At 44.0% G+C, this 18,384-nt stretch overlaps 1 protein-coding gene across 2 annotated transcripts in view; it reads right to left on the bottom strand.

Moving 5' to 3' along the window:
* Positions 1–3,358: 3,358 nt before the first annotated feature.
* EFL1 (elongation factor like GTPase 1) overlaps positions 3,359–18,384 on the bottom strand; it is a 72,071-nt gene continuing 57,045 nt past the window's right edge. For both annotated transcript variants that reach the window (XM_053365552.1, XM_053365553.1), the window contains 5 exons: positions 14,373–14,504; positions 12,973–13,120; positions 9,941–10,947; positions 7,585–7,769; positions 3,359–3,703 (listed from right to left, as the gene is read on the bottom strand). In XM_053365552.1, coding sequence (XP_053221527.1) covers positions 3,515–3,703; positions 7,585–7,769; positions 9,941–10,947; positions 12,973–13,120; positions 14,373–14,504 — 1,661 coding nt within the window. In that variant the 3' untranslated portion in view covers positions 3,359–3,514. The remainder of the gene's footprint in view (positions 3,704–7,584; positions 7,770–9,940; positions 10,948–12,972; positions 13,121–14,372; positions 14,505–18,384) is intronic.

The raw sequence follows: 18,384 nt of genomic DNA, 5'->3' as shown, positions 1-18,384 counted from the left end.
GTTATTTTGAGCAGAGGCACACATTTGGGCTCATTTCACTCTGGAGAAGAATCTTTTCTTAAGCCAGAATCGTGCCAAAGCTCTCCCACACTGGGAAATGCCAGCGAGTAATTAGCAAGGGACCGATTAGAGCAAATCCACATGTGAAGGTTATTTCCCGCAATAACACCATTTTCACGTGAAAAACCTGCACATGCAATATTGCTGTTATCAGGCATTCAAAACGCTATCCCCACAGGGTTTGCTAGCCAATTAAAATATTGGACTCAGTCCTTCCCTTCATTAAAAATCCATTTTATTTCCATAAACAGGAGAGACTGCAGACGGAGCAATTTAGCAAGGAATGGTGAGACAGATGACATCATTTCTTGGCAGAGACATGGGAGGCTGGGGTATCCCCTCTCTCTCTTTCAGTCTTTTAAATACATTTTTTGGACTTTTCCAACCAGGCAAGAAAAAGCATGCTATTGAGAAAGAAAACGGGCAAGTGAGGCCATTTAATAAAATGCAAAGGAGAATAATTGGCAGGAGGAGGTAATAATCACAGGGGAATTCCAGTCCGCAGGTGTTTCTCAGAACCTTTGGAGATCTCAAACTATTTCCCAAGCTTCTGGTAGCTGAATCAGTTTCTCCACCTGCCCTGAATTAAAACAGAAGTCTTATTTACTCTTACAACCAAGAAGTGTACAGAGTACAAAAAGGAAGAATCATCTGTCCTACTGGAGTCTTAGTACAAGCCGCTGTTCTTAAGTGGTATTAAACATGTTTGACATTATGTGTATTTTCTTTTTACACACACACACACACACACACACACACACACACACACTGCTATAAAACACCAGGCGCTGCACAACCCCTGCCCCCAATCAAGACTGGAACCAAAGCATGCGCACTCTCATGACACTGCCAAGCTGCATTCCCTTACATACCTGCAGGACGCGGCTGAAGCTGTGGTCTAAACCACTGAGCCTCTTGGGCTTGCCAATCGGAAGGTTGGTGGTTTGAATCGCCGCGACGGGGTGAGCTCCCATTGCTCTGTCTCAGCTCCTGGCAGCCTACCAGTTCAAAAGCACACCAGCGCAAGTAGAAAAATAGGTACCGCTGCAGCCGGAAGGTAAACGATGCATTTCCATGCTCTCTGGTTTCCGCCATGGTGTTCCGTTGCGCCAGAAGCGGTTTAGTCCTGCTGGCCACATGACCCGGAAAGCTGTCTGTGGACAAACACCGGCTCCCTCGGCCTGAAAGTGAGATGAGCGCCACAACCCCATAGTCGCCTTTGACTGGACAACCACCCAGGGATGCTTTACCTGCAGCAATGTCTTTTATTTTCATCCATGGAATTTTGATGGGTTTCCAAACAGGATGATTGTTGAGCACGGGAAGAACATGCCTTTAATTACCAGAGCACATACACCCAGGACTTGGATTATAAATATTAACTGAGGCAGGAGGGAGAGAATAATTGCACTGAATGAAGTCCATTTTTTTTTAAAAAAAACAACAACACAAGAGAATGATTTAACAGTAGTCTTCATGCTCTCTTTTTAAATGTATTCAGACAGTGGGGTGGGGGGAAGAAAACACTTTCCCTCAACACATTTATAAATAATCTGGAACTAAAAGAGGATCTCTGGCATGGGTGTCCAACAAGCCTTACTCTTGTTTTCCTAAGCGTTCCTTTTCTTCCCTGTTGCTCACTAGAGAGGGCAGATTAATTTATTTAAGTCATCTCTCTCCTGAATCTATTGCTGTCCATCAATTTCACTGTGGGATCCCAAGTTCCCAGTATATTATAAGAGAGGGGGGGAAATGTCCATCAACTTAATTTGTATCTATACTTGTAGATTTCAGGGCAGTTCACAATGTAAGATGTCCTATGGAAGCTTCCTAAAGCAGAGTATTAATTGTCCTGACCCTTTTATCTGAGCACTAATAATTTTGCTCAATTTAGCCTCAACAGTTTTATCAGGATCTAAATCACAAGTGTATCAAATCTGCAGAAAAGAAGTTGCTGCAAGTACCTAAATTTTTCAATGACAGCACAAGGTGTTAATTGAGAGAGTAATAATGACTCATTTATGTAAAGCAACTGTTTTCAAGAAAGGGTTTTTGGGTTTTTTTGGAATCCTGACATGCCTGAAAAGCTATTGAAAAGCTTTTTCATTACTGAAAAAGATCAGTAATGAAAGTTTCCAACTGAAGACAGTGGATGCATATTTCACTTCAGAGAGGGCAACACTGAAGCAGATAGCACCCCACATGAAATAAGAGGGCAGTTGCCTAGTTAAAAGAAATCTTAAGCTGCACTTACTAACAAGGAAACCCTATTTAAATCAGTGGGATTTACTTCCAGGAAGACACAAAAAAGAAGTGCAAAATTAGTTGATATTATGAAGCAAGCTTCAGCTGATTAAATCTACATAAATTTGAACAGGAGATGAAACCAGAGTTCAGAAGCAAAACCATGCCCAGTTCTTGGTGATGCAGGCATGTATCACAGAAGACACCATCTTAGAAGAGGCCTTCCCTTTTCCACTCCCACACAGGACAGGAAACCTTTTGAGGTGGCACTTATTAAAATCTGCAGATGGTTAAGTACTCACGGTGAAAACCCACAGAGCAATCAAGACCCATATCTGTTTTCACTGAGGTATGATTCTTGGGATTGATGGTTTTAGACATTGTCTTCTTACTGCTTTTTCTCGTTATAGGGGACAATTGTTTTCTTGTTTATTGCCGGTTTTATTTGTCAGGTGTGTTTTGCTCTATTCCATTTTATTTTGCAAGCCGCCTTGAGGGAGGTTTTGCCATTGGAGGAGGTGCAAAACTATTTTAATTAATAAACAATGAATTATTCATTCATTCATTCAAAAAAATGCTGGCCAATTAATGAGGAGTACAGTGGTACCTCAGGTTACATACGCTTCAGGTTACATACGCTTCAGGTTACAGACTCCACTAACCCAGAAATAGTACCTCAGGTTAAGAACTTTGCTTCAGGATGAGAACAGAAATCGTGCTACGGCAGCAGCAGGAGGCCCCATTAGATAAAGTGGTGCTTCAGGTTAAGAACAGTTTCAGGTTAAGTACAGACCTCTGGAATGAATTAAGTACTTAACCTGAGGTACCACTGTAGTAGTCTAATAAATTAAAATGTCCTACATTGATCCATCTATAGCTGGTTAAAATTAGACCAAATGCTGATGCCTATTTGACTCAAGGTATGCGGGGATTCGGTCTCAGCCCTGCAGGTGTCCCTTGGCAGATGAGGAGATGTGAAAACGGTTCCCAGGAGGTAGGACGTTTGCAAGCCGCTAATATAACAAGGAAGCTGTAGTGTATAATCACAAGAAAAAAAGTTGGAAAGGCTTAGGTTTATTAAAACTCAAGCCACAGACAACTCGCAGTAAGAAAACCCACACAGAATTGTACATCCAAGGTGACTTTTTTTGAATCTCCGGTACAGAAGATAATCCACCTGCACTTAACAGAGAAAGAGAATTGAAGGCAGCTATTTGTTTCTGCTGAGAGTCCTTTGCTTCTCAGCATGCTCCACGATTTTCTCGTCTACATAAAGTCCCTTCCGCTTCCTTACAGCATTCATGTACTTGCGGGCCTGGTTCTCGGAGTCTGCCTTCTCCCCAAAGTGCAGATATTCTTCCTCCGTAGTTGGTACCCAATATGGATCATCTGAAATTACCTGGGGGGGGGGGGGAAAGAGAGGAATTGTGCAAAGAGCTGAATTAATGGAAGGGGCGGCAGCAATGAACAGTGATTTTTGACCGTCGGCTAAAAGCAGACATATTTGAAATTAGGAAAGATGCACTCAGATTTTTAAAAGGTACTGCTAGTCACCTAAAAATGAATGAAAAATAATTTCTGCTCAGTATGTCACTGACAATTATTGAAGTACAGTTATTTGGCTGATATCTCTCTTCCTCTATTCCACCCCCACCCCCTTTTTTTGGGAAGTTTTCAGTTCCTTCTTTTCTTTTGTTGATTTTCTCCTTTTTTTTCTGTGGGCATGTACTGATTCCCAGAGGAATCAACAAAGTAGCCTGTAAAAAGTGTAGCTATATAATATATATTTGCATTTGCATTTTCAGTTTCACAGGGAATCCTAGTTTATTTGCACAACAACCCAGAGAGGTAAGGCGAGACAAAGAGATACGTTTTATGAAGTTTCCCGGTCAATTTTGGGTTCAGCGCTGTGCATGTGCACACGATCACGCACATATCAGTCGCGCATTTACAAGGAGGTGAGAATCATCCCATTTTTAAGCCTTACAATAGCCTTGTGCGGTGGGTTAGGCTAAGTTGGAGATCATTAATGGTGAAATAATTACTCTGGCCTACTGCAAGGGCTGCAGGCTAGGATGTGCTGCAGTATGGCAGTCATCTAAAGATAACAAATAAAATCAGCAAGGGTACAGTCAGGATCATTAACACACCGACTATACTATGAAGGTATCAGAAGTTAGCGGAATCTGTATAGCATAGAATCAGAACTGGATTCCTGAACGTCTAACTGTACTGGTAGAAGCCACGCAATGAAAGCTCCAAGAATGAGCAGATGGAGCTGAAGTGGATTTAATTTTTTTATGCTCAGAGAGCTTTTTTCTGTTGATCTTGGAACCACAGGAGGAAAAAATGGTCATCTCGCAGCCTTGCACTGTGTGTCATTTTTCACTTAAAATTCCTTTTACTAGCTTCCAATGTTTATTGCAGTGAAACCTGATTAGTCAAAAGTACTGTACGTCCACAACAAACTGCATTGTACCTCTCATTCGTTTACTTTGGAATCAAAAATGTCCTTGATAGATGTCTGCTGTTAAAAAGAGACGGCTGAGAAGACCATGAATTTAAAATAGCTAAAATACATTCATTTACTGCAGGATATTAAGAGGATCTGAAGTCAACATTGCAAGCCCAGGTCCCTCCAAATTAGGGTCTGGTTCCTAACACATTTGCTGCCACTGCCGGCCAACCCTCCTTGCTGGCTGAACTGGACCTGTAGATGCCATCCTTAACTGGGCTAAAGACTCATCATTTCCAGCAGAGCTGCATAAAATGCATTAGGTAAAGGTAAAGGTACCCCTGACCATTAGGTCCAGTCGTGACTGACTCTGGGGTTGCGGCGCTCATCTCGCTTTATTGGCCGAGGGAGCCGGTGTACAGCTTCCGGGTCATGTGGCCAGCATGACTAAGCCGCTTCTGGCAAACCAGAGCAGCGCACGGAAACGCCATTTACCTTCCCGCCGGAGAGGTACCTATTTATCTACTTGCACTTTGACGTACTTTCAAACTGCTAGGTTGGCAGGAGCAGGGACCAAGCAACGGGAGCTCACCCCGTCGCGGGGATTCGAACCGCCGACCTTCTGATCGGCAAGTCCTAGGCTCTGTGGTTTAACCCACAGCACCACCTGCGTCCCTAAAATGCATTACTTCAATGAATTATTTAGGAGACATACACAACTACAACTCCCATCCATATCAGCAAATGTTGCTCCCCAACATCTCAGAAGCTTCCCAGCCAGTTTAGGATAAGGTCTACAAAGCCAATCATGTCTATAGTAAATACTCCCAGTCACTGGTTCCTCTGGTACGTGGGAAGTAGTGAAGTCTAACACTGAGATATCAATATCCCAACAAGGAAGAGGAAAGGGAAGAGGGTGGCTGGGTGCGGGTCACGTGGTGGCACTCAAGACTCTTGATGATGTCAAGAGCGACAAGAGCCTGAATTTTAGAACTGGATTCAAGAGAAACAAGCTACTTCCTTGCACAAGCAACTTGGAAGGGGATAAAGCAACAGTTTTGTTTGTTTGGTAGGCGGCAGATCTGTTAACACATCCAGAGCTTAGAAGAATTACACAGTGATTTTGAACTCAAGTCTGTATTTTCCTCTCACAGGTGTCTGAAAACAGGGAGCAGATTTCAGACTTTAAAACTAAAAATGCTCTTAGAAAAGGGATGCAATTCTACTCTTCTTTCTATTCCCTTAAAGAATCTTCTCCTCAAAAGCTCTTGATTGTAAATTACATGGTTGGAGAAAAACACAGTTGAAGCAGAAAGGACAGGAGGCAGAAAACTAAGTGTACAGGTCACTTATTTTATTGCCGCTATCAACCCGCAAAGAGCCTCTGAAGATCCAAATAATATTTGATCCATGGTATCTATTTCAGCATTTCAAAAGATTTCACCTTCCAGAAAGAACACTTTAAAGAAAGGTTCTTTTCTACAAGCACAAAAACACCCCCCTACTGTTTTCCCTGTGTGCTGGTTACCTTGTTAGCAGGCTAAATAAAAGAAAAACCGCTCTGTTGGGTGAAACCAAAAGTCCATCTAATCTAGCATCCTCTCTCTCTTTCAATGGCCAGCCTGAAGCTTATGGGAAGCCCACAAAGCAGGGTATAAATGTCTGCCCCCACTGTTGCTCCCCATCCCAGAAACTGGGGCATTCAGGGGGATACCGGTTCTAAAAATGGATGATTCTCCATTTACTGTCTCTCTCTATGTTCCCAAACTGTGGACCAGGGGTCTGCAAGCTTCATTCCGGTGGTTGTGTCTGCATTAAATATCCATGTTGATTTTAAACTGTCGTTTTATTGCTTCTTTTATTTCTTGTATTTTATTCCATTGCACAATTTGAATTCTATGAAATGCAAATTATAACATAATAAAATATGATGCAAGGAGCAATAGAAACACAATTAATAACCATACAGCATCTACTTAGAACTGCGCATTGCAACCGCTGCAACAGGCAAAACAATCATTAAGTGGTCCTCCAAGACCCTCAGCAATTTGTCAAATGGTCCATGGGGGGGAAAGTTTGGGAAGGAGTGCTTTACACCAAATATATCTCTATCGTATTCCACCACATATGTCTCTCTTGTGTGCAGAAACATATGTCTCAAACATGGGCCACTTTATAGAGAATGAATAGAATTATTTTAAAATTGTCCTTTCCTAGTGTCTTATTTCTACTCTTTTTTGTGGCAGGAGAGGAGCAACCAGGAGTAGGAGACGAAGACAGCTGCTGCCTTCATGCCCTGCTCACCAGTTTCCCAGAAACATCTGGCTGCTGCTGGACACATAATGCTGGACTTAATGGACTTTAAATTCAATCCAGCAGAGGATGAACCACCCTAACCCTAACCCAAAACCTATTGAAACAGAACAGAATATTGGGAAGTGTGCATTGGAAAAAGCAAATATACAGTGGTACCTCTACTTACGTTCACCTCCGGTTACGTATCCTTCAGGATACGTACATGACAAAACTGGAAGTATTTTTCCGGGTTTCGCCGTGCGCACAACCGTGCGCATGTGCAGAAGTAGCACCTCCGGTTGCAAATTCCTTGGGATCCGACCAGAGCTCCAGAACGGATCCTGTTCACAACCGGAGGTACCAATGTATAGGCAGATAAAAAGCTGCTTGTATGGCTTGGCTTAGGAAAGAAGGGAGCAAATTTAAGTCTTGACCACCATTTAACCTCTCCCCTCTTTTATCTTGATTTCTTTTCCTTCATCTACAAGAAATTGTACACCGAGGCAGATGGGAGTGAATAGAATTTTTACCTCCCAGTGACTGAAGACCAGCTGTGGACTGGCTAGGCCGCTTGTTCTCTTCCTGATTTCATCAGCGAAACCAAAGCTCTCTGCTACTGGCAACACTGCTTTGATAATAAACACGTCTGTCCCTTCTTTCATCTCTTCCTGCAACACCCGGCCGACTCTTTTGGAGAGGACAGCGTAAACGCGACCTGAAAAAGGGAAAAGACCCACTGAGCTTGTTGCATCCTTTTCATCAATTCAGATGCACAATTACTGAACTGGGAGGACTAATTAACACCCGGGGCCAGAGAGGGTCTCAACAGTCATATAGAGTAACCAGCTACGGTTAAATGATGGTGTGAAAAACTTCAGATCTCAGAATATTAAGAAGAGATTGTAGGGACTTCACTCCAGGGTTGGAGTGAGTTTTACTGACCACACAACTGCTGCAAAATCTCAACAGGAGCACTGGGATCGTGTATGATCAGTAACAGGGATCCCACTCCAACAGGAACATATGGAGTTAATTATCATATGAGGTATGATAATTAATATGAGGTATGAGGTATGATGAGCTTACTGTACTTTACCCCTAAAAATAGTGGGCAATGAGCAAACAGATAGAACATCTACGTAAGTGCAAGCCTTAGTCAACAGGATGTTGATCTTAAGCCCCAGGAAGAGGGGTTGCTTAAGTAACTTAATAAATGTAATACGAAGTCAATATACCAAGATGAAAAAAATAGAAAAGAACCTAAGAATATAAGAAGAGCCTGCTGGATCAGGCCAAAGGAGGTCCATCTAGTCCAGCAGCCTCTTTTGTGGGAAATCTGTAAACAGGAGCAGAGCACAAGAGAACTCTCCTCTCCTGTGGTTTATTTTTATTGAATCTTTCAAATTATTACGTAACTCCAATCATACATATTTTTTTTTTTGTTACACCTTTTTTCTTGACTTCTCATCTCTCTTCCCTGATTTTCTTTTTTTTCCCCTTAACAGCTGCATTAAAACACATCTACATTTATTTTCTAAGCCCCACAAATCCATTCTCTACATTCCTCCGTTGCTCATATCTCAAATCCTGCACAGGAATGATAATTCAATAGGTCTCCGTTCGTCTATAAAAATATCGTCATTTTGTCCTCTTATTTTAGCAGTTTCTCCTGTGGTTTCCAGCAACTGGCATACAGAAGTATTGACTGTGAAGGCAATGCATAGACATCATGGCCAGTTGCCATTGACAGCATTATCCTCCGTGAATTTGTTCAGCTCTCTTTCAAAGCCATCCAAGTTGGTGGCCGTCACTAACTCCTACAGAAACAAGTTCCATAGTTTAACTATATTGCAACTACATTATATTGTAAATCGCCCTCTGATCTCGGATGATGGGCAGTTCAGAAATTTAATCAACAACGGCCACCTGCTGAGTCAACCAGATAATTCCATCTATACCTGGAGCGTCACAGGAAATATAATTATTTTTCTTTGTCGGCCTTTGCCAACCTGGTGCCCTCCAAATGTTTGGGACCACAACTTCCATCAACCCCAGCCTGCATGCTGGATGGGGCTGATGGGAACTGCAGCCGAAAACATCTGGAGGGCACCAGGTTGGCAAAAGCTGGCATGGCCAAGGAAGTCATTTGCAGTCAGCTTTCTGACAATGCTTTCCCCCTACGGATGTAACATCTACCATGTGGTCTGTTTGTAACTCGCTCTACGTGGGGCTGCCCTTGAGACTGACCCAGAAACTCCAGCAGGTGCAGAATGCCGCAGCGAGACTCCTTACGGGGTCTTCGCTGCAAGATCACATTCACCCAGTGCTATACCAGCTGCACTGGCTCCCGGCGGAGTACAGGATCAGATTTAAGGTGCTGGTTTTAACCTTTAAAGCCCTATCTGGCCTAGGACCCTCGTACCTACGGGACCACCTCTCCTGGTATGTCCCACAGAGGACCTTATGGTCTTCAAACAAAAACATCTTGTAGGTCCCAGGCCACAGAGAGGTTAAGCTGGCCTCAACCAGAGCCAGGGCTTTTTTGGCTGTGGCTCCAATCTGGTGGAAAGCTCTGTCACAAGAGACTAGGGCCCTGCGGGACTTGACATCTTTCTGCAGGGCCTGCAAGACAGAGTTGTTCCACCAGGTCTTTGGCCAGGACACAGCCTGACCCCCTCCTTTGGCAATCCTCACAGAACTCTAGCCCAATGGTTGCCATTAATCTGATTTGAGCTGATTTTATAATGAAACGATTTTAGAATGTTGTATATTTTACTGTTGTTAACCACTCTGAGCCCGGCTTCGGCTGGGGAGGGCGGGATATAAATAAAAATTTATTAATATTTTTATTATTATTATTATTCATGTTGCTGGTTTCATGCTTACCTAGGACCTCAGCCGTGGTCATAATCTCACAGGTGTACATGGCAGCCATAAGTCTCTGTGGCTTTGCTTGCATAGCATAACGGCATGCTTCCTTCATGGTTGCAATCAGTTGTCCAGAGAAAGGGCCATAACAGTCTGCAGGCAAAGTCTCTCCTTTGGGTTTACTGGATGATTTGAGGCTACACTGATCACCATCTCGCAGCTCAGTTTCAGAAGCCGATTCAGTGTCTCCAGTCCTCGACACAAGGGCAGTTTCCTCCCCTGCCGATATCTCCTCTGTAGACTTCCTTTCATCCGAATCCTGCCGGTTAACTGACATTTGCTCAACAAATCTGGCCATGTCCCATTTCTCCACCGAAAAACAGACACCCATAAGTGGTTCTTCACACATTGGTCCTGAGAGCGTGGCCAACTGGAACCCGCTGACAAGACTGTTGTCAAAATCCCGATACACGCTGGCTTCCTTGGGTGGCTTGCTTGCTTCCAGGCACTGCCACACAGACCTCTTGTAGACTTCACATCTGTTCAGTAAAATGTTAGGCCCACATTTTCGGGGGCCAAAGGACCAGATCCCATCAACGGCATTTCTCCATTTCCTTCCTGGTAGGTTTTCCTCTAGTCTTTTTTTGAACTCCTGTATCTGGTCAAAGGTCTTCGGATTCATCTCTTCTGTTTTCTTACCTTCATTCAGGTAAGAGGAGAATTGTTCTATGGTCCGAATTAAGCCGCTGTTCTTCTCCAGTAGTCGAGTCACCTCCTCAGGAAGAGGCGTTGCTCTGATGCTGAGTGTGGCATATTTGTTTGGCGTCGATATCGTTATCAGCCCATCTGAATCAACCTGCACACCTTCAGGGCTTTTGTTCTGCTCTTCCTTACTCTGGTGTATGATGGCAACTTTCTGCTGCTTTCCTATTTCTTCGTTCACCATGTCAACTTTGGGGGGTCTTGTTATGGTTTCCCGGAATGGAATAATTGGTTTCGATACGCTAATTTCTATCTTGGCAAACCTACAGAAAGCCCAAAGGCTACAGTTAGGCCTCACAGCAAATGAAACTTAAGTCTTCAAGGGTTTCAGTGGCGGGTTAATGCCAGTAATCACATGATGCCAACTTCACATTATGATTAACCATTGCAGCCCGCTGCCCCCTAAGACATTAAGCAATTACTCAATAATGGGAGCCAAGGAGGGAGGCAGCATTCATTCTAGCATACTTAAAGCAACAGGCATCCCCTCTCCTTCCACTGCAACCCGTTATGTCAGAGTACAGTTAGGAGCCTGTATTGGATCCTGGTATATTCCTGATGAGGATATTAGGAAGGACTATACTTCAGTGGCATGGGACGCGGGTGGCGCTGTGGGTTAAACCACAGAGCCTAGGACATGCCGATCAGAAGGTCGGCGGTTCGAATCCCCGCGACGGGGTGAGCTCCCGTTGCTCGGTCCCTGCTCCTGCCAACCTAGGAGTTCGAAAGCACGCCAAAGTGCAAGTAGATAAATAGGTACCACTCCGACGGGAAGGTAAACGGCGTTTCTGTGTGCTGCTCTGGTTCGCCAGAAGTGGCTTAGTCATGCTGGCCACATGACCTGGAAGCTGTATGCCAGCTCCCTCGGCCAATAAAGCGAGATGAGCGCAGCAACCCCAGAGTCGGTCACGACTGGACCTAATGGTCAGGAGTCCCTTTACCTTACCTATACTTCAGTGGCAGGACAGCTGTTTTGCATGCATAGGGTACCAGGTTCAAGCCCTGGCATCTCCAGATATGGCTGGGAGAGAACCTTGCTTGAAACCCTAAAGAGGTGCTTGCCAGCCAGTGTAGACCAGGGTTTCTCAAACTTGGGTTCCCAGCTGTTTCTGGACTATAACTCCCATCATCCCAAGCTAGGATCAGTGGTCAGGGATGATGGGAACGGTAGTCCAAAAACAGCTGGAGATCCAAGTTTGGGAAACTCTGATGTAGACAATACTGAGCTAGGTGGACCAATGGTCTGACTTAGTATACAGCAGATTCCTATCTTGAGGAACAGAACAGGCTCCAAATTCTCTCAACTGCCTCTTACAGTTGTTGCTGCAGCAGCAGCAGCGGCAGCAGCGGGTCTCCCATCCTCTGAGCTGCAACCCAGTGTGCTAGTGTGGAGTGGAGTCCTGAAATATTATCTGAGAAGGGCAATGGGCCCCAGCACTTTCCTTGGACAGGAGATGTGTGAGGCACTTAGGTTCATATTCCAGAACACTGCAGATCTTGGAGACTCTGCTGCTTGAAACCCATCCTGCCTCCAAGGAATTAAGAGTGGTATCAGGATGGAATGAAAACTCAGTCCACAACTCAATGAGTTAGACTAGAGACCCACTCAAAGATCAGGCTCCTGATTTCTGTCACTTGAGCTGAACCCGTCAAGTCGTGCCTATTTATACGAAAAAGATGGCAACAAACATAGCCGTTGCAGAGCAATCTACGGTTGCACACAGTGTGAAAGTATTACAACTGTGTCCACCAGACATTCTAAGTGATAAAAATGGGCTTTTCTACAAAGAGGATTTCTAGATGGGCAATGGTTGCAAACAAATGATCTGGGAAAACATACAAAAGCAGTTTACATGCAGTTTAATATGCAGGGACAACCTAACTCCCAATTCCTTATGGATCTTATGATTTATGTGGAAATTGTTCAATTTATGTGGGTACTTTTTGATGTTTTGTTCATTATTTATGACGACTTTTGTTATGTTTTGCAGTTATGTAATTTTATATATGTTGTCAGCTGTTCTTGAGCATGGCGTTAACTTTGGAAAGGCGGTATACAAATAAAATGATTGACTGATGGATAGAAATCTACACACGAGGAATGCCAGTATGAAAAATCTTCAATTGTGCACCCGCAACAGTGAGGAAGAATTGGGAAAGGATGCTTTGACCTTTCCATAAGTTAAACCACAATTACATGTTTAACTGTCTTGTAAATGCTGGATTTAATCACTGAGCCTTGAGCAATTCTTCCTTTTCCTCTCACACCACCTCTCCCTGCCACCAACCTCTCTTTCAAGTCATCCAAACAGCGCTGAAGATGGACTTCTCCTGCTGTAATTAACACATGCTCCCCTGTCTCCTGGATTAAAACTTGTACACAAGGATCAGCTTGGTTTAAAAGCTTCATGCCTTTAACCAACTGCGGCATCTCACCTGGGAAGACAAAAGCACTTTTAAATGAAATACCTCCGAAGCGCTTGGGTTTCAAAGTAACATACGAGCAAAGCTCAGAAAGAAAGGGAGCACAGGCTGGTGTGAAATACTGAGTACAAAGAATATGAAGTTTTGTTTAGCTTTTAGATTTTGCATATTACATATTAAAGGTAAAGGGACCCCTGACCATTAGGTCCACTCATGACCGACTCTGGGGTTGCAGCGCTCATCTCGCTTTATTGGCGTACAGCTTCCGGGTCATGACTAAGCCGCTTCTGGCAAACCAGAGCAGCACACAGAAACGCTGTTTACCTTCCCACCAGAGCGGTACCTATTTATCTACTCGCACTTTGACGTGCTTTCAAACTGCTAGGTTGGCAGGAGCTGGGACCGAGCAACGGGAGCTCACCCGTCGTGGGGAATCGAACCGCCAACCTTCTGATCGGCAAGCCCTAGGCTCTGTAGTTTAACCCACAGCACCACCCATGTCCCCATAATGATTACATATTATAACAGCACGAAAAATCTTAAGAGGGGTTAAAAAAAAAAGACTGTGGGTGGATCTGTATGTTCTAAGGGACACAGGGCTGCCACTCAAAAGAACAGCCCCATATCAAATCCACTCTTCTCCTTCCAGAATGTATGTTTCATGTCCTGATGCAATTACTGTTTCCTCGCCCTAACAATGACATAAAGTGGGAGCAAGCAAATGCAGAGCTCAATAAAGCCACCATGCAATATAACTTATGTACCAGGGAAGGGGAATCTATGGTCTTCCAGATGTCACTGGACTCCAACTCCCATCAGCACCAACCAGTATGGCCTACAGTGAGGGCTGATGGGAGTTGTAGTCCAACATGTTCCTGTTGTACACATTACAGACCAACAACAAGATAGAACGAGGCTGTCATTGCCCCATGTTTCTTGTAACATGCTGACATCCATTCTAGTATGAGTGGTTCTAACTTAATACTTCCTTATTAAGTTTCCCAAACTTGGGTCTCCAGCTGATTTTGGACTTCAATTACCATCATCCCTGACTACTGGCCCTGATTGATAGGGGTAATGGGAGTTGTAGTCCAACAATAGCTAGGGACCCAAGTTTGGAAAACCCTGACTTACTGCGAGGCAATCACCATACTATCATTTGCTCAAACATATTTACAACCACTCTTTCCCACCCTTGTGGCTTTTCGAAAGTATACTTAATGATTCTGATTGGATACTCAAGGAACGGAGGGAAGACACTTACTTGGGTGTTTTGGCTCCACAGCAACTCGCACAATCGGTGTTGCTTCGAAGCTGAGGGGGTTAAACGGTGGGCAAGCTGGCGATGATGAGAGCGTTGCCGACTTCAGTACGAATTCTTGCAACCCTCCTATCCCTACAAGGCATTGAAGCATGAAGTCAAGACACACACCCTGAAGTCAACAAAAATATTCAGCTACATGGCCTTCATATAAAAGTAACAGAAACCTGCCAACCATTATGATGGGCACAGCGGATACGGAGGAGGGTTTGCATATTGTTGAGAGCACAGGGGAGGCGAGGTGAGGAACTGCAAAGAATCGTTGAGCATGGAGACAGATTGTCTCCCGATGGCAACAGCTGTAGTTGCAAACTACTGCTGCATATACTCTCAGGGCATACTCTCTTGCAGAATACAGTGGTACCTTGGGTTAAGAACTTAATTCGTTCCGGTGGTCCGTTCTTAACCTGAAACTGTTCTTAACCTGAGACACCACTTTAGCTAATGGGGCCTCCTGCTGCTGCTGCGCGATTTCTGTTCTCATCCTGAAGCAAAGTTCTTAACCCAAGGTACTATTTCTGGGTTAGCGGGGTCTGTAACCTGAAGCGTCTGTAACCCGAGGTACCACTGTACTGCTCCTTCTCCTAATACAACTAAGCATCCCAAAGTAACTTGCCCACCTGCCCATGTTTTAGATGTTTATGGGATTTGTAAAAAGAAAAAAAGAGAGCTATGTTTCATTATCCAGAAACAATTCTTATCTGCCATGGGCAATCAGGATAGTGGCTAGTCAGAAGCTTATCCTGACCATATTTATCAGATTAGGATAGTGATCTCTTTACTCAAAAGGCATAACATTTTTGTACAGGACCACTCTTTTACAACCATGAAGTCTTCGCTTCATTCACATCATTGGTAATAACTAAGGTAGAATGAGTTAAACCCCCGATATCCTCAAATAACAAGCACATGTTTTAAGCCACAAACTTCCAGACTGTTGTTCCAGTTTTGATTTGCAGCTGAAGGGGATGAATTGCTGCCAAATCTCCAAAGGAAAAACAGATATATAACTTGTGTGGAGGCCAGTTTTAATCATGGTTTTGAGAAAATGTCTCTGAGCTTGCATCACGTTTGTTTTTACTTGTGGTTACCACTAGCGCTGCAAGGCCAAAATTTAAAAAAGACTTGGTGCTTTGTTGCGTTATTAAAAAGTTATTTTGGTGCTGACCATATTGAAGGCTTTGTTCTTAATTCTTGACAGCATTGAAAAAAAGAAGATAATGAATGTGCAGAATGAGCAGTATCCCAGCACTGTGCATTCTGTTTTCTGTCATCTTCCTTCTTAAAAATAACCTCTCCTTCCTTTTTTCTACTGTTTTTAACACTGGAGACACAGCCAATATGTCCCGGCCCCACGCGGAGCAAAGGGTGCAAGTTTCTTGCAAACTGCTACCCACTAATAAATGTCCAGGGCAGGGACAGCAGGATGGTAGATTGGCGCACACTGGTAGATTTCTAGCTGATTTGCAGTAAGTTTTCAAACTGCAAGTTAAGGGAAGGGACATTCTGTGCCTTGGCTGACCTTGAACTTTTCACTTCTCTCAGAGACTCATTGCTTACTTCCTGTAAAATATGGCTGCTTGCCTTTGACCATGTCTATGTACAGTTTTACAAATTTAGTTTTAAGAGTTTTAGTGTTGAATCTCTAATCCATAGTAGATGTAGATTTGCACTTGCATATATAGAGGCTCGTGGTGGTGGTGCAGCAGTAAGCAATTGGCTTTGTGACCCGAGTCACTGGTATGTACCGTATTTTTCGCTCTATAAGACACACTTTTTCCCTCCTAAAAAGTATGGGAAAATGTGTGTGCGTCTTATGGAGCGAATGCAGGCTGCGCAGCTATCCCTGAAGCCAGGAGAGCAAGAGGGATTGGTGCGCACCGATCCCTCTTGCTCTCCTAGCTTCAGGGATAGCTGCCCAAAGCCTCCTGAGCACAGTGGGAGTGCTCCCGCTGTGCTCAGGAGGCTTCGCATTGCTTTTGCTGAAGCCAGGAGAGCAAGAGGGATCGATCCCTCTTGCTCTCCTGGCTTCACTTCGCTGGAGAGCCGCTGCACAGCTTTCCCTCTCTGCGCAGCTCCCCTACAGTGAAGCAGCAGGAGAAACGGAGCCCCTTCCATTTCTCCTCCTGCTTTGCTGGAGAGGTGCTGCGCAGAGAGAGAGAGAACATTTTTTTTCTTGTTCTCCTCCTCTAGAACTAGGTGCGTCTTATGGTCAGGTGCGTCTTATAGAGCGAAAAATATGGTATCTCACTCCACCTTTATCAGCCTGTATTGTACATTTCTAGTTGGCTAGTGGTCCACTGGGTTTTGGAAAACTTCCCTTACCTGAAGCCTCACCCATCCCTGGCCCTAGAATCAGTTCATCCAACCACTGTTAGCTGTGTGGCTGCTACATAAAATTCTGCATTCCTCTCCTTCCTTGGACAGCTGATCATACACAGGAAATTTTATGGTCTCATAATGCCAAGGATACTGGCGCTCAATTCAAACACCTAGTGGCCAGGAACTTAGTAACCTACTTTTAAGAGTTGCCAGAGATTGTTTGAACGTGGAACTCAGAGTCCTCTGTACATACAGAAGGGATTATGATTATGCCACACTGGCAATGCAAAAGGAAGTGCCTTTATTCCTGCATTGCAGGCAGCTGGACCCTCTCGGGGTCCCTTTCCAAGTCTACAATTCTATGATGCTATGGAGTGGCTCTGCCTGATATTAATAGCAGGATCCCAGTTGCAGGATCCAGTTCTCACTTTTAAAAAAGCAAACAAGGGAGACTTCTGCCAGACGTCTATTGGCAAGGAGTTCCACAGGGCAGAGCCTGCCACAGTAAAAACCTGGTTCCTGTTAAATGCCAACAAAATCTCAGGCGTGTGGGGGACCCTCAAAATTGCCCTGTCTGACCTCTGTGTTCGAGTTGGAGCATAAGGAATCAGGAGGTCCAATGTAGCTTTCTCGGCAAAGGAGTAACATGATCTGGTGAACAGACTGGTTTCTGTATTCTGTACCAGTTGGGGGAAAGGGGCTATGTGCATTACGGAGTTGGGGAGAAGGGCTGCTGGAGGCAGAGAGGGAGTGGAAAAATTCCCCCCCAGACCTTCATGTGAATTTGGAAGAATAATCTGATTTTCTGCAACTGCAGTTGGGGAGAAAAATCAGACAGTTAATGAATCTGAGATGAATCTCGTCTCGGAGAGCTCACCTATCCTTGCTACACTCATCATCTGATTCAGAAATATGCTGGAAGTAAAAGCAGTTTTCTAAATATTTCCTTGTGCTACAGATTAATAATCATATTTAATTTGTTCAAATAGACACACGTTATTAGGAGCGTCATCTGACAGCAAAACACACAGAATCCGGAACAGGGTTTCTCAGGTAACATTAATTCACTTTAGCGGTTGTGCCAATCAAGTACAGATGGCACAGATAAATTAGGCATTTGAGTTCAGCCTGCCTGCTGTGGATACAAGAAGAGTTCCCCACTGTGGAATTTATAGGTTGTGGTTATTGCAAGAGGAATGCAGAATGAAAAAAACAAGTATTATGCACATTTGAAATCCTAGCTGCGTCAACGAGAAAGGCAGAGGCTAAGCATTGTCAGATCTTCCTCTGTCCTGTCATTCACCTATTTGTAATATGCTACGTTTCTGACAGTATCCTGGGATCGAGAGCCTACTTCTTTTAAATGCTGTTATGCAGTGCTCTTTGATTGCTTTGAAGATTAGTAGTCGGATGTGTGTGTGTGTAATCCCTATATATAGCTCATATATGTGCATCATTTATTTATAGCCCACTGTTTAGTCAAAAAGGTTCTTACAGCAGTATATGAAAACCAGTATTAAGATGATCCCTACTCACAATTTACAAGGACATGACACACAAGGAAAAAGGAGCGGGAGTGATAGAGGAAGGAAGGCAAAGCAAGCTCAAGGACAAGCTATTAAGGTTATATACA

This window comes from Podarcis raffonei, chromosome 14, assembly GCF_027172205.1.
Source record: "Podarcis raffonei isolate rPodRaf1 chromosome 14, rPodRaf1.pri, whole genome shotgun sequence".
Classification (NCBI taxonomy): domain Eukaryota; kingdom Metazoa; phylum Chordata; class Lepidosauria; order Squamata; family Lacertidae; genus Podarcis; species Podarcis raffonei.
This window is presented reverse-complemented; position numbering and strand designations above follow the sequence as displayed.